The 15735-nt window shown below is 45.9% G+C and overlaps 1 protein-coding gene across 1 annotated transcript in view; it reads left to right on the top strand.

The window, feature by feature from the left end:
• The window catches only part of LOC149462513 (uncharacterized), a 33104-nt gene extending 21120 nt beyond the window's left edge, over positions 1-11984 (top strand). Inside the window, exon 2 of the mRNA XM_089676810.1 lies at positions 10610-11984. Within this exon, the coding sequence (XP_089532936.1) occupies positions 10610-11319 (710 nt within the window). The 3' untranslated portion in view covers positions 11320-11984. The remainder of the gene's footprint in view (positions 1-10609) is intronic.
• The last annotated feature ends 3751 nt before the right edge of the window (positions 11985-15735 follow it).

The following is a 15735-nucleotide window of genomic DNA, read 5'->3' as shown; positions in this document are numbered from 1 at the left end:
CCCCTCTAGTGATATAAAGATCTATATAGAGGAGTCAGAACCTCCTTCCTCCTGCTGGTGACCCCTCTAGTGATATAAAGATCTAAAAAGAGGAATCGGGACCTCCTTCCACCTGCTGGTGACCCCTCTAGTGATATAAAGATCTATATAGAGGAATCGGGACCTCCTTCCTCCTGCCGGTGACCCCTCTAGTGATATAAAGATCTAAAAAGAGGAATCGGGACCTCCTTCCTCCTGCTGGTGACCCCTCTAGTGATATAAAGATCTATATAGAGGAATCGGGACCTCCTTCCTCTCGCCGGTGACCCCTCTAGTGATATAAAGATCTATATAGAGGAATCGGGACCTCCTTCCTCCTGCCGGTGACCCCTCTAGTGATATAAAGATCTATATAGAGGAATCAGGACCTCCTTCCTCCCACCGGTGACCCCTCTAGTGATAGGATCTATATAGAGGAATCAGGACCTCCTTCCTCCTGCCGGTGACCCCTCTAGTGATATAGAGATCTATATAGAGGAATCAGGACCTCCTTCCTCCTGCCGGTGACCCCTCTAGTGATATAAAGATCTATATAGAGGAATCAGGACCTCCTTCTGTGATGATTGTGCACCATAGAGGCATGGACGGTGTACATGACAGCCATCTTGTTAGGTCTCAGCCATGTTCCCTTCTGTCCTCCCCCCTCCTTTGTCCATGGAATGCATAGCTACAAGCTGAACGGAGGCCAACAGGATCTCTTATCCTAAATAAAACACAGACAGATCATCTCCAGGGCTGTACACCTCTAATTAGTCTGGTTCCAGGGGGTCTGCTGGAAAACCACTTCCCTCTGCTGGATCATAAAACAATAACTCAGTCAGTCATGACCTGTTAGGCCATTAGAGCAGAGCGTGCCATAAAACGTACATTCCACAAGAGACATTTTTCATACAATTCATACACTTCAGCAGGAACTGGGCACATTAATAGGAAGTATATATTCGGACGGATCATTTTAATATGAGTCACACAAGACCTTACATTACTATATTAGTGCCTACAAGACAGAAGAAGCCGTCTCTTCCCTCCTGGGTGACAAGGGTGCGCTATGTTTGGTATCTTTGTGTTTGGAATATAATTCTGAATATTAATCTGCCAGTTGCTAGGATGCTGCCTGTACCTATTGGAGGTTATTGACCTTAGTATGACATTGGAAGGGATTTGGTCATAACCTTGGTCACCGCCTAACACCCCTCCCCAAACTGGATTATTGGTCATTTGTTCTCAGGAGACACCCCTTTAATATGGTAGAAAAAGACTGACAGCCTGGAGAAGACAGCTCTCATTTAACATCAATCAGAAAACATCTAACAGACTTGAGAGCCAAGGCAATCTTTTTGTTCGGACAATTGGACTCTGCTCAAACCAAGGACATTGCAAGTATCCGGCCTTCAGAACTCCTTTCTTTTATTTCTCTGCTGTTTTATTGTTCTCTTTATATCTTTGTTACATCTTTTTCTGTAAATGTTTTAATTGCACCATTTTGCTGAAAGGGAGATCTGCTGAGACGTAGAAATGGAAATGGGAGCTAATAGGGTGCAGGAGATCTGCTGAGATGTAGAAAGGGAAATGGGTGCTAATAGGCTGCAGGAGATCTTCTGACACATAGAGAGGGAAATGGGAGCTAATAGGCTGCAGGAGATCTGCTGAGACAGTGAAATGTGTATGAAATGGATGGATGTGCAGACACTCCCAGAAGATGATGTCATTATGAGTGGATTGATATATATTTTTGCATTGTCCCCCCCAGAAGGATCAGGTTTGGCGGGATCGCTCTCATTAGCTATACATTTGTATTTTGTGTTCTGTGTTTGTAAGACTTTTCTATATGTAATAAGAGATGTTTGTTGAACAGTTGGTTACATAAGAGTTACATTTATTTCTTCTTCCTTTATTCAGTAATGTTTCATCTCCCGTAGTATCCCTGTAAGGTACATATTATACAGGAAGGGGGATTATGGGATGGATCTCGGGGCTGCAGTTCCTCTGAACTCCACAAGGTGCTGATCTCACCTATACTCACACAGGAAGTCTCTATGGAATGCAGACAGGAAGTGATGTCAGGTACAGACAGGAAGTGATGTCAGGTATAGACAGGAAGTGATGTCAGGGAAGGACGGGAAGCATATCGGAGACGTTGCTGGACGTGACAGCAGAGGAGGTAATAAGATGTTTTTTCCTATTTAACCCCTGTCCATCCTCTTCCTCCATTGTCACGTCCGTCCTCTTCCTCCATAGTCACGTCCGTCCTCTTCCTCCATAGTCACGTCCGTCCTCTTCCTCCATAGTCACGTCCGTCCTCTTCCTCCATAGTCACGTCCGTCCTCTTCCTACATAGTCACGTCCGTCCTCCTCCTCCATAGTCACGTCCGTTCTCTTCCTCCATAGTCACGTCTGTCCTCTTCCTCCATAGTCACGTCCGTCCTCTTCCTCCATAGTCATGTCCGTCCTCTTCCTCCATAGTCACTGTGACGTCTTTTATCTCCAGCAGATGATGATACACACATATATAGTGTGGGAACCCAGATGAACCCCTTTAGGGGCAGAACATTCCCCCACTTCTGGGGCCGGAACATTCTCCTCATTGAGATAAATTCTAGTAATATGGTCCTCTAAACAAACAGCACTGACAATAAATAGACAAGACAAGGACCATCCTGACCATACATGGCCTACAAAGGGCAATGATGACACTACACAGGCAGCCAATGGGCAATCATTACACTATGCAGCCAACACAATGATGGAGTGCCGGGGTCAGGAGTATGGAGCATAGAGCCCCTTACATTGCTGCTCAGGAGGAAGGAAACATTCCTTTGTAACAGAAAATGTATATAAATCTGAGGCTCTCTTAGGAATGTCCGGGGGGGGGTTAAAGAATGAAAGGGGCTTTGGTGTCTCCAGACCAATCAGGTTTTATCCCGGACAGATTTATCAGTGACAACATTCTCCTTACATTAAACATTAGTCAGGAGCCAATTTGCACTCCAGAGAAGTTTTGTTACTGAGTTTGGACACTAATAAGGCCTTCGATGGTGTCCTTTGGCCTTGTTTTCCTGGGTGCAGAGAATGGGTGTCAGTGATGAGTGTTTATCTGGTATACTCGCCCTCTATGACTCTCCCATAACAAGGATCAGACTTCCCGGCTGTAACTCTGACTTTGTTACATTGGGTAGAGGTACCGTCATGGTTGTCCTCTGTCATCCCTATTGTGTGCGCTGGTGTTGGGACCTTTGGTGATTGCAATCAGATCACATTCGGAGATCTCTGGTTACTCTTTATTGGTTTCACCTTTCAGAATCTGTATGTATGCTGATGATGTCATGCTTTTCCTCACCAACCCGTTAGTATCATTGCCTAATCTATGCGCGGTATTGAACGACTTTGCTCTAGTGTCAGGTCTGTTCATGTCACTAAATCAGTGGTTATGCCATCAATGTTCCTGATTCCCTGAGTGCCTCTCTCCGTAGCTCTTTTCCATTTCGTTGGGCCACGGATCGGATTTCCTATTTAGGTATCAACCTCACTCCCAGATACTCGGATATGTTTGCTGCTAATTACCCCCCATGTGTGTCGCCTCTCTACTCTACTGAAGGTTTGCCGTGGGTACCCCATCTCCTTCCTGGGTAGAGTCACGGCAGTCACAATGAATATTCTGCCTAAACTACTTTATCTATTTACATCACTTCCAGTCTCCGTCTCCAAAATGTTTCTGGATCGCTTTCAGCGGCTGATTAACAATTTATTTGGTGTAATAAACGTCCACGTTTTACCTCATCGGTTTTGTACCGGTCACAACGGACGGGGGGCCTCGGTCTTCCCAATTTTTGGCTCTATTACCTTTCAGCGTGTTTTGCACAATTATCACAATGGCCGACTGTTAACTCCCAGATCCCGGGGGTTAGATTTGAATCTCAATCTATACGCCCATTTTATTTACCGGGAATTTTATGATCCAAAATCCTCCCTCGATCGTTAACGTTTTCTAACTCTGTTGTGGCCATTCATTGACAGTTTGGTCTTGATGGAAACTTAAATGAAATCTGGTCTCTTCTGTTTCCCCGGGTGTATCGTTTTTTGGTGACCCTAACTTTAGTACAGCATTTTCTTCTCCTCAGGCGTTTCGTTGGTGGTACGATAGATCCTTTATTAGGTTGTCTGACTGTCAAAGTGGAGGATCTTATATTCCCTTTGATATGATGTGCAGACTTTCTGATGTTCTGCTTCGTGAATATCATCGTTATCGGCAGATTAGACATTTTTTAACTCACATTTTGGCCTTACACCTTCATCTCTGATTTCTGAACGTATCAGCCGTGACTCTCCCAGGGGCAAAGGTCTTATCTCTGATCTGTATCACCAATTCCTGGTCAGTCTCTCTCCCTCACCTCCTTTATAGAGACAAAAATGGGAGGAGGATAGTGGTATTACTTTTCTGGACGAGGATTGGGATTCCATGGTGGATAACATATGTAAGAGCTCTCAATCTCTTTCTGTCTGTGAGACGGCCCTCAAGGTATTAACCAGATGGTATTATACCCCGTCAAGGCTACACGTTTTGTACCCACAAACGTCCCCATTATGTTTCCGGGGCTGCGGCCTCACCGGTACTTTGGTACACACGTTGTGGGCTTGCACAACTTTATCCTTGGTGTGGGGCAGGATATCTGAGTTGGTGACTTCACTGGTGGGTGTTCCGGTACGTCTGACTATACAGTCTTCCTATTGGGAGCTCGTATCCCGGGGGTTCCTGATAATGTTATGACATTGATACATACTATTTGTATTTCTACTTTGTGGGCTATCGCCCTACATTGGGAATCTATCACTGTACCATTGGCCTCTGTGTTACATAGAGTAGATGCTGTGATCTCATGGAGAGAATTCATTATAACTTACTGGACAAGATGCACTTGTCTGATAGAAAATGGGAATCATGGAAGGTTCAGAGACATTTACTACATGAATAGTGGCATTCCATGTGAAGGTTGATTGACGTCTCCTGTTCACACATATATCATTCAGTCTACTTTTCCCTTTATATTTCTCATGTACTTAGGATCTATTCTCCTTTCCTTTCTCTTCTTTTTTACCCTTTCTATATGATGGTGCCTTTCTGAATTGTACGATTCAAGTGTGCCTTGTTAATACTGTACACATTGTTTGACGCTGTACTGTTATTTTCAGTCTACTCTTTGAAAAATAAAATCGTTTGTAAACAAAAAAAAATGAAAGGGGCTTTATAGCAACTTAAATGTGTAATATGTGTAACATTGTGCTCTTTATCTCCTTCTCCCCTCCCCCGCCTGTCTCCAGCACTGCACCCGGGGACTAGCAGGGAGGGGAGAGACCTTGCAGTGTAATGAGAACCGATTGGCTGCTCCTCAGGAAAGGGGAGTGTCCGGCTTATCCTTTCTCCCTTTCACTCCCAGAGCTGTTTTTGCATTTTTTGCACATTTAAAAATCATTTTAGCCCTAAACATGACACAAAACCCCCAAAATATCGATTTTCTGAAAGTAGAGACTTTAGAGAATAAAATAGTGGCAGTTCTATTTTTTTATGTCACACAATATTATCACAAAGTCTAGGAAATACCAAATTTCAGCAAAAAATACACTTAAGTTAATTTCAGGGCACAGAAAAGCAATAAATGACCCATTTATGTGTAATAATATAAAAGCCGAGGTTGCAGCGAGTAAATAGATATCCAACATGTCAAACCTTAAGTTGTGTGTGCTGAAATGGTGACAACCTTTAGTCCCGGTATTATCTATAGGGGACACATTTATAGCCCCTTCTAGGTCATCAGTATAGAGTACGGAGGAGGTCTGCTCCTAGAATTAGCCTCTCATTCTGGTGTGACCGGCGATATGTAACGTGTATCACAATCAATGTTATCACGTGTAGGCGCTCCAGCGTGTGCTCTTATGTTTGGGCGTGCATATATGTGGGGGTGGGGAGCCTCAACATTTTTTAAGGGGAGGAGTTATATACTTGGGTGTAACTTTAATTGTTTACAATTAAAAAACATTTTTACTTAAGGGGACAAAGTCCTCTATGAGATGACTTTTGATGACAGGTTCTCTTTATTGAGACATCCAGGGTCTAAAAGACCCCCAATGTCTCCCCTGTACTCCATTGGATGTAATGTAGAGCACATCGCACTGCATTACATTCTTTGCCGGCCTCGATGGTCGGGAAATCTGTCATAACGTCGGTTCTGGGTCAGGACAAGAAAGGAGTGAACATGTCCGGTCTCCTCCATCCCCTCTACCCTCCGGCACCCGCTGACCCGGGCCCACAGATGGGCAAGCAGAGCCGGGGAAGCATAGTAGGTACAGGAGAGGTTCACACAGATGGGGTGGCAGAGGCTAGCACCTGAAAGGAGAGCCCTGCGGCTTGCCCTCAGCAGGGATAAAGATTAAACACAATACTTGCCCGGCCCCCAGAACTACATGTCCCGGGCGTCAGGTGATGTAAAGTGACCATCCCTGGATGATGAGCCGACATTGACCTCACAGCACTGCCTCAGAGCAAACTAGTCATAGGAAGGATCAGATTTATCATTCCTTGTCTGCAGATCTAAAACTCATCAAAACCAGTTCAGAGACCAAACAAACCCAACAGAGAAAAGGGGCCCCGGACCTCAAAATTGTAGTAAACACTAAACAGTCCAAACAAAATGTCTTCCCATGGGGGGAGTAGTTCTTCAATGTCCAGCAACCCTCCTATTCCCCCCTCACATCCACATCCTATTATTGTGTGACCAATACCATCCAAATCATTCTTACTTTCATTTCCCAAAGTTATCCGTCTACAAGGAGACCTGTATAGATCACATGATGGCACCAATGAGGATGGAGGAGGACCGGAGTCACATGACTGAGAAGATACTAAACCTCACCCTGGAGATCATCTACCTGCTGACCGGAGAGGTGAGGAGGATTCTGGGAGGTCACATGACATCACTCTTATCTCTATTAATAAAACACAGACCTGACCGGAGAGGTGAGGAGGATTCTGGGAGGTCACATGACATCACTCTTATCTCTATTAATAAAACAGACCTGACCGGAGAGGTGAGGAGGATTCTGGGAGGTCACATGACATCATTCATATCTATTAATAAAACACAGACCTGACTGGAGAGGTGAGGAGGATTCTGGGAGGTCACATGACATCACTCTCATCTCTATTAATAACACAGACCTGACCGGAGAGGTGAGGAGGATTCTGGGAGTCTAACATGATATTCCTATTGGTTCCCCAATACAGAGATTTCCTCTTCTGAAGTCAGGTGATCATATGACCATCACAGTGCCTCCATGTGACTCCCTAAACCCTGAGAGACACAACATGCAGAAGATTCTAGAAGTCACCAAGAAGATGATGGAGCTGCTGACAGGAGAGGTGAGCGGTGCCGGGAATTCTGGGACATTCTCCAGTAACAGACAAGGGATGTGTCTGGATGGTGACTGTATCATTGTGTGTGTCAGGTTCCTATAAGGTGTCAGGGTGTCACTGTCTATTTCTCCATGGAGGAGTGGGAGTATTTAGAAGGACACAAGGATCTCTACAAGGACGTCATGATGGACAATCAGCCGCCCCTCACATCACCGGGTAAGAGGAGACTTTATTGTAAAGGAGAGAGCAGTACGGAGGATCCACCTAGATCCCCCTAGATCCACCATCATCTGATAAACACATAGAAACAATGGATTCAGTCAGTGTGTGTGTTTCCTACAGATGGATCCAGTCATGGGAACCCACCAGAGAGATGTCCCCGTCCTCTGTATTCCCGGGATTCCACACAGGAAGGTCACACCATCCCTCACCATCATCAGGTAGATGAGGAACAATCACTGATAGTATCATTAGGATCTGTACATTATCTGCATTGTTACCATTGATGTCATTTTTATTATATATTCAGAGTGGAAACCTGAGAGATCCTAAAGTTGAGGTTAAAGAAGAGATAAAAGAGGAGGAGGATGAGGATGGGGTGATGGAGGAGTCAGAGCTTCTAAAAGAACACAAAGATCTGTACCAGGACACCATGGTGGAGTCATCCAGCTGCAGGAACCCCCCAGAGAGATGTCCCCGTCCTCTGTATTCCCGGGATTCCACACAGGAAGGTCACACCATCCCTCACCATCATCAGGTAGATGATGACAATTATTGGTAGTTGTGATTTATACACAGCATGTTTGTTACAATGAATGTTTTATTATATCTTTCAGAGTGGAATCCTCGAGGATGATAATATTGATGTTAAAGAAGAGTATAAAGAGGAGGATGAGGAGTATGGAGTGATGGAGGAGTTTTCAGAAGGACACAAGGATATGATGGAGCCATCTAATACCAGGAACCCCCCAGAGAGATGTCCCCGTCCTCTGTATTCCCGGGATTCCACACAGGAAGGTCACACCATCCCTCACTATTACAAGGTTGGTGGGATGGAGAATCTAGAACATGGACTTGTAAAGATGATGTGTGGATTTTTTTATGTGAGCTTTTTTTTACAGATGATATTCTCTCTCATTTCCTTGATTTAGAGTGGAGATCCAATCGATATAGAATTTGAGGTGAAAGCAGAAGAAGAAGAGGCGTATGTGAGGGATGATCAGCAGTCTATGGAGGAGGATGGAATAACGGGGACATTTATAGAGGAGGACACTCCTACAGAGATCAGCACAGGTGGGTCATGAACACTAAATCCATTCCTCCACCCATACTGCTCACTGATTGGTCCAGAGTAGGGCGGGGACTGGGTGATATCAGCCTGTAATCCCCTGGTCACTTTCCTGAGCTGTGTTCCCCGTCCTGTATTCCTGGATTTCTCTCGGATAATCTTCCTTCTCTGTGCTGCAGACACAATTTATGTATCTAGACTGGATTTATGGAGGTTCTGGGGTTCAGCTGGCAGATAAATGTTCATTTTCACCATAAGTGTTACTAGACCTAGGCACCTGGGGTATGTGCTTTGGGTGTCCTTCCTCATGTCCAGATCTATTAGGATCTCTGACAGAACATTTCTCCCAGGGTTCCTTGCTCTGTGGTCTGCTGGCTGTGCCGGGTGGAGGGATATGTCTGTAGTGTCTCAGACACAAGTCACTGAGTGCAGTCTCAGGAGATGGGAGGCAGCGGTGTGGGATCTCTGCAACTTGTCTACAGTAAACATTTAATGTTCCACTGATTACTGAATACAATATTATGAGTACTGACCCTTACACTGTATAATTTATATTGTACATTACATACTCCTGACCCCTGCACTATATACTCTATGTTGTACATTACATACTCCTGACCCCTGCACTATATACTCTGTTGTACATTACATACTCCTGACCCCTGCACTATATACTCTATGTTGTACATTACATACTCCTGACCCCTGCACTATATACTCTGTTGTACATTACATCCTCCTGACCCCTGCACTATATACTCTATGTTGTACATTACATACTCCTGATCCCTGCACTATATACTCTGTTGTACATTACATCCTCCTGACCCCTGCACTATATATTCTATGTTGTACATTACATACTCCTGACCCCTGCACTATATACTCTATGTTGTACATTACATACTCCTGACCCCTGCACTATATACTCTATGTTGTACATTCCATAGTCCTGACTTCTGCTCTCCCCCCTCCCCCCACTGCTATATATACACATAATATGGATTCTCTTTTGTTCCCCCCATTTCCTCCCAGCTGGACATTTTATATCGGATGATGTGATTGGAGCACAGACTTTTACCTGGTGATAATAATGTGATAACATCCTCCAACTTTGGACCCTTAAACAGAAAGTGATAATGAGGGTGGAGTCAATACTCCAATGATGGTGGTCTTCAGGATCAGTCCAATCTTCATCTTGGTTGTTCTCCCCCCATCCTCACTCTCTGACCTCTGGTGGAGCTCAGCCCCGCTGTTCTTCATGACTAAATCATGGACTAAATAAGGAAGTGCAGTACTTCTTGTGTTGGGAAGATGGTGATGAGTGATAGAGGGGGTGGGGACCCTCGTCCTATAATCCCCTCATCACTGTCCCTCCTATAAAAGACAGTTCTGGTTGTTTCCTCACTCTCTGACTAAGGTCCATGAATAAAGAAATGACCTGGTAGGAGATCAGAGGAGCCATTTCCTAGTTCCCTTGAGGGTGGAATTGTAAGCTCCTCAGAGACCAAGCTGCCTGATGTGGGCGGAGTCCTGGTTTGGGGGAACCAATCAGCTCCTGTCTAGTAATCCTCTTTGTCTTTGTATTTTAGTCCATGGCCGGGAGATGAGGAAAACCTCCGAGGATTGTCTCACTTTGTCTCCAGACTGGAAAGTAGAAGATGAGGACATCACACAGTATAGTCCAGGAGAAAACCCGGCTCCCTCCAATGTCCATCCGGCACCACCCAGTGTAGATGGACCATCGGATTCCTCGTATCCTGAGGAACCTCAGACTGTGCGGGACAGAGCCTGTTTTCCAACAAGGAAGAGGTTCTCCTGTACTGAGTGTGGGAAGAGGTTCCATTCTACATACCATCTTAATGTGCATAAAAGATCTCACACAGGGGAGAAGCTATATTCCTGTCCTGAGTGCGGGAAATGTTTCAGTTCTAAATCCCATCTTAATGGGCATAAAAGATCTCACATGGAGGAGAAGCCGTATTCCTGTCCTGAGTGTGGGAAATGTTTTTCAGTGAAGTCCAATCTTTACAAACATCAGAGATCTCACACAGGGGAGAAGCCGTATTCCTGTCTAGAGTGCGGGAAATGTTTTTCAGAGAAGTCCAATCTTTACACACATCAGAGATCTCACACAGGGGAAAAGCCGTATTCCTGTCCTGAGTGCGGGAAATGTTTTTCAACGAAGACCCATCTGTGCACACATCAGAGATCTCACACGGGGGAGAAGCCGTATTCCTGTTCTGAGTGTGGGAAATGTTTTTCAGTGAAGTCCAGTCTTTACACACATCAGAGATCTCACACGGGGGAGAAGCCGTATTCCTGTCCTGAGTGCGGGAAATGTTTTTCATTGAAGTCCAGTCTTTACACACATCAGAGATCTCACACGGGGGAGAAGCCGTATTCCTGTCCTGAGTGCGGGAAATGTTTTTCAATGAAGTCCCATCTATACACACATCAGAGATCTCACACAGGGGAGAAGGCATATTCCTGTCCTGAGTGCGGGAAATGTTTTACAAGGAAGTCTAATCTTTACAAACATCAGAGATCTCACATGGGGCAGAATCCACTTTCCTGTCCTGAGTGAGGGAAATGTTCCTCACTGAAGTCCTGTCTTCCTGTACATCAGGGGTCCCACACAACCCTGGAGGTGTATTAGTGCCTTGAGTGCGGGAAATGTCTTCTAGATGAATGTTGCTGGACATCCCAGCTCTCATGTGGGGAAGAAGCACCCCCTGATATACACCTCAGATATACTCCATGGCTGATCTTCATCATGGAAGAAACAGTTGATAAGGAGATGAGAGGCCCCCAAAGACATGGATGAAGTGCAGTAAATGTCGGGGTGCAGAGTGGTCAGTAGATCCTGGAAATGAAGGACACAACTTCAGCCCTTCTTGGGTGTCGGAGTTGCGTTTCCTGATAATGATATAGCGGGTTACAGAGCTAGAAGCCGGGAGAGCCCAGATCTCGTTATCGGGGAACTTTACACAGACAACAAGAACTTCTGAAGTTGATGTCCTTCATTTCAAGGCTCTACAGAACAGTGGTGACCCCAAAGCGTCTCTCTGTCTTCAGTCCATCCTTCTCCCATCCCCCAACAGGAGGGAAGGAGAACTCCGCCCCAAACTAGGGGGGAACTTTCCTCTCATTATTTCCCTTGGCTTCTGTGTGGGTTTGGGTGGTTGGAGGAGTGCGGCACGAGAGGGAACACAGCTTGTTGTTCTATGTATACATATGGGGTCTGGGTAGAGGGGATCCACCGGAAAATATTTCTACTCTTTGATTTCGTGCAAATCGTTTCTGTTTTCACTTTGAAGGGCGATATTATGTGTGGTTTGTAAAAGGGATTGGCCCAATAGATACCGCCCCACTTAGAGAATAGATGAACTAATATGACCAGCATTCATTCAGCCATGTCACATGTTGGGATCTTTTCTACAATACTTTGTTATAATAATGGAACACGTTGTGTATTGTATTGTACACCAATAATAATGACTCCGCCCCCACATTCCAGACAAGGGATCTCCCTGACCAATCGGATTCCTTCATTTGTTATTTCCTGATTCTATGATTACAATCTTGTTAGAAGTAAAACTATAATAAAGAATTTATTGAGTGAAAAGAATTGTGTGTGTCGGGGCCACGATGGAGATCTTTGGGGCCCAAACATTTCTCACAGGAGACACTTTACAAGCCTTTACAGGTCATCCAGTTTCTGGTTCACCATGAATAATGGCCCAGAGTGCAGGGGTCAGGAGACTACTTCATACAGCCCTGCAAACAACGTGCAGTGGTCAGGAGTTACATCCCAGAGTACAGAGTGTAGTGGTCAGGAGTATGTGATTTACATCCCAGAGTATAGAGTGCAGTGGTCAGGAGTATGTGATTTCCATCCCAGAGTACAGAGTGCAGTGGTCAGGAGTATGTGATTTACATCCCAGAGTACAGAGTGTAGTGGTCAGGAGATGTGATTTCCATCACAGAGTACAGAGTGTAGTGGTCAGGAGTATGTGATTTACATCCCAGAGTGCAGTGGTCAGGAGTATGTGATTTACATCCCAGAGTACAGAATGTAGTGGTCAGGAGTATGTGATTTACATCCCAGAGTACAGAGTGCAGTGGTCAGGAGTATGTGATTTACATCCCAGAGTACAGAGTGTAGTGGTCAGGAGTATGTGATTTCCATCTCCGAGTACAGAGTGTAGTGGTCAGGAGTATGTGATTTACATCCCAGAGTACAGAGTGTAGTGGTCAGGAGTATGTGATTTACATCCCAGAGTACAGAGTGCAGTGGTCAGGAGTATGTGATTTACATCCCAGTGTACAGAGTGTAGTGGTCAGGAGTATGTGATTTACATCCCAGAGTACAGAGTGTAGTGGTCAGGAGTATGTGATTTACATCCCAGAGTACAGAATGTAGTGGTCAGCAGTATGTGATTTACATCCCAGAGTACAGAGTGCAGTGGTCAGGAGTATGTGATTTACATCCCAGAGTACAAAGTGCAGTGGTCAGGAGTATGTGATTTACATCCCAGAGTACAAAGTGCAGTGGTCAGGAGTATGTGATTTACATCCCAGAGTAGAGAGTGTAGTGGTCAGGAGTATATGATATACAGAGTGAAGTAGGCAGATGTAGTATGTGATGTACAGCGCACAGTGGGTAACATTGTGTCTTATACAGCCTCAGCAAAAAGAGTGCAGTGGTTAGGAACATTTCACATACAGCCCATCATACAGAGTGCAGTGGTCAGGAGCATATCATATACAGCTCTGTGTACAGAGTGCAGTGGTCAGGAGTATATCTTAGGCCTGTGTACAGAGTGCAGTTGTTAGGATCCGCCAGGTGGTGCCTCTGGCTGCCCACTTGACAGACCTACCCAAAGCGTGGAGTCTAAGTCCCGGTCTGTGCTTTCACCAGGGCCCCTGATGGTGGGGATGGACTTGAAACAGACCAGGACCAGGTCACGACCTCTGAGCAGGCCCACCAGTGGCAGAGGGAACCTCCGGGGATGTATTGGTACCGGGAGAGCCAGATATGAGGAGGCCGGCAGGACCTAGCAGGATGGATCACGAGTAGTGGGCCCGTGGGGTAGGCGAGGTACAGAATCGGCAGGCGGAGAATCGTCAGGTCACACGCAGGGTCAGCAGGATAAGTCAGTCCGTAGATAGGTCAAGCAAGCCGGGGGTCAGGATGGGAGAAGGCAGAGTAGTCAGGAACAATCCGGGTCAAACACAGGAGAATGCAGAGTAGTCAGGACAATCTGGGTCAAATACAGGAGAATGCAGAGTAGTCAGGACAATCCGGGTCAAATACAGGAGAAGGCAGCGTAGTCAGGGTTAATCAGGGTCAAAAACACAGGTACAGGACTCAGGAACTCAGATAGACCTTGTGGCGATCAGTGACAGTGCAGGGCATCTTTAAATATTGTGCCCTGCACTGTCATTGGCCGCCCGGGAAGCGCCCCCGGGCTGTCATTGGCTGCCCGAGGCGCGCGCGCGGCTCCCACTGCGCATATGCGGCGTCCTGTCATCTGCGGCTCGCCGGGACCTGGTGCTTGTGTCCCGGCGTGAGCCGTCGCCAGCGCGCATGCGCCGGCCGACAGGACGCCGCGATCCCTGACAGCAGTGGTCAGGGTTAGATCTTAGGCCTGTGTACAGAGCACAGTGGTCAGGAACATGTCATATACAGCTTTGTGTAGAGTGCATTGGTAAGGAGTATATCATATACATATCTGTGTACAGAGTGCAGTGGTCAGGAGTATATCTTAGGCCTGTGTACAGAGTGCAGTGGTCAGGAGTATGTCATATACAGCCCTGTGTACAGAGTGCAGTGGTCAGGAGTATATCTTAGGCCTGTGTACAGAGCGCACTGGTCAGGATTATATCTTAGTCCTGTGTACAGAGTGCAGTGGTCAGGAGTATATCTTAGGCCTGTGTACAGAGCGCACTGGTCAGGATTATATCTTAGTCCTGTGTACAGAGCGCAGTGGTCAGGAGTACATCTTAGGCCTGTGTATAGAGCGCAGTGGTCAGGAACATGTCATATACTGCCCTGTATATATTGTGCAGTGGTCAGGAGTATGTCATATACTGCCCAGCATGCATAGTACAATGGTCAGGATGTTGTGGTATACAGCCCGGTATACAGAGTACACTGGTGAAGAATATAAACCCTTGTAAGGAATGCAGGTATCCAGCGACAGCAGGGATGACCAGATCGGTGGGCTATGCCTAAGAAATGTGGAATAAGACGGAGTAGGAGGATTGCGATTACAGGGGGTGTAAAGTCAGAAGTAGAGATGAGCGAATCGAAGTAGGCGAAGTGGAATTCGTTTCGAATATTGGAAAAATTTCGATTCGCGCCGAATCCGAAAATTAGCATACTTCGGATGCGCAAATCGAAATTTTTCCTAAAATGGCGGCGACATGTGCGGCTACGGAGCGGGGATGTCTGGGAAGGCGCGCAGACAAGGCGCGCTGACCCATAATGCATTCATTAATGACATGTGATCGCATTAGCCAATCAGCAGCCAGCCAGCCAGCACTGTGTAATGGTCGAGCTATAAATGGCGGCCATTTTAGAATTCTCCATTTGCCTCCAGTCATTCAAGAGAGGCAGACCGCTCTGTATTAGGGAGAGAGTTAGGGCCACAGAAACGTTACTTAAGGACAGAGAAACGTTACTTAGGGACAGAGAAACGTTACTTAGGGCCACAGAAACGTTACTTAGGGACAGAGAAACGTTACTTAGGGCCACAGAAACGTTACTTAGGGACAGAGAAACGTTACTTAGGGCCACAGAAACGTTACTTAGGGACAGAGAAACGTTACTTAGGGCCACAGAAACGTTATTTAGGGACAGAGAAAAGTTACTTAGGGCCAAAGAAACGTTACTTAGGGACAGAGAATCGTTACTTAGGGCCACAGAAACGTTACTTAGGGACACAGAATTGTTACTGAGGGCCACAGAACCGTTACTTAGGGCCACAGAAACGTT

The sequence above is a fragment of the Staurois parvus genome, unplaced genomic scaffold, assembly GCF_062004578.1.
Source record: "Staurois parvus isolate SC_StPar_1 unplaced genomic scaffold, SC_StPar_1.0 ptg000174l, whole genome shotgun sequence".
NCBI classification, from domain to species: Eukaryota; Metazoa; Chordata; class Amphibia; order Anura; family Ranidae; genus Staurois; species Staurois parvus.
This window is presented reverse-complemented; position numbering and strand designations above follow the sequence as displayed.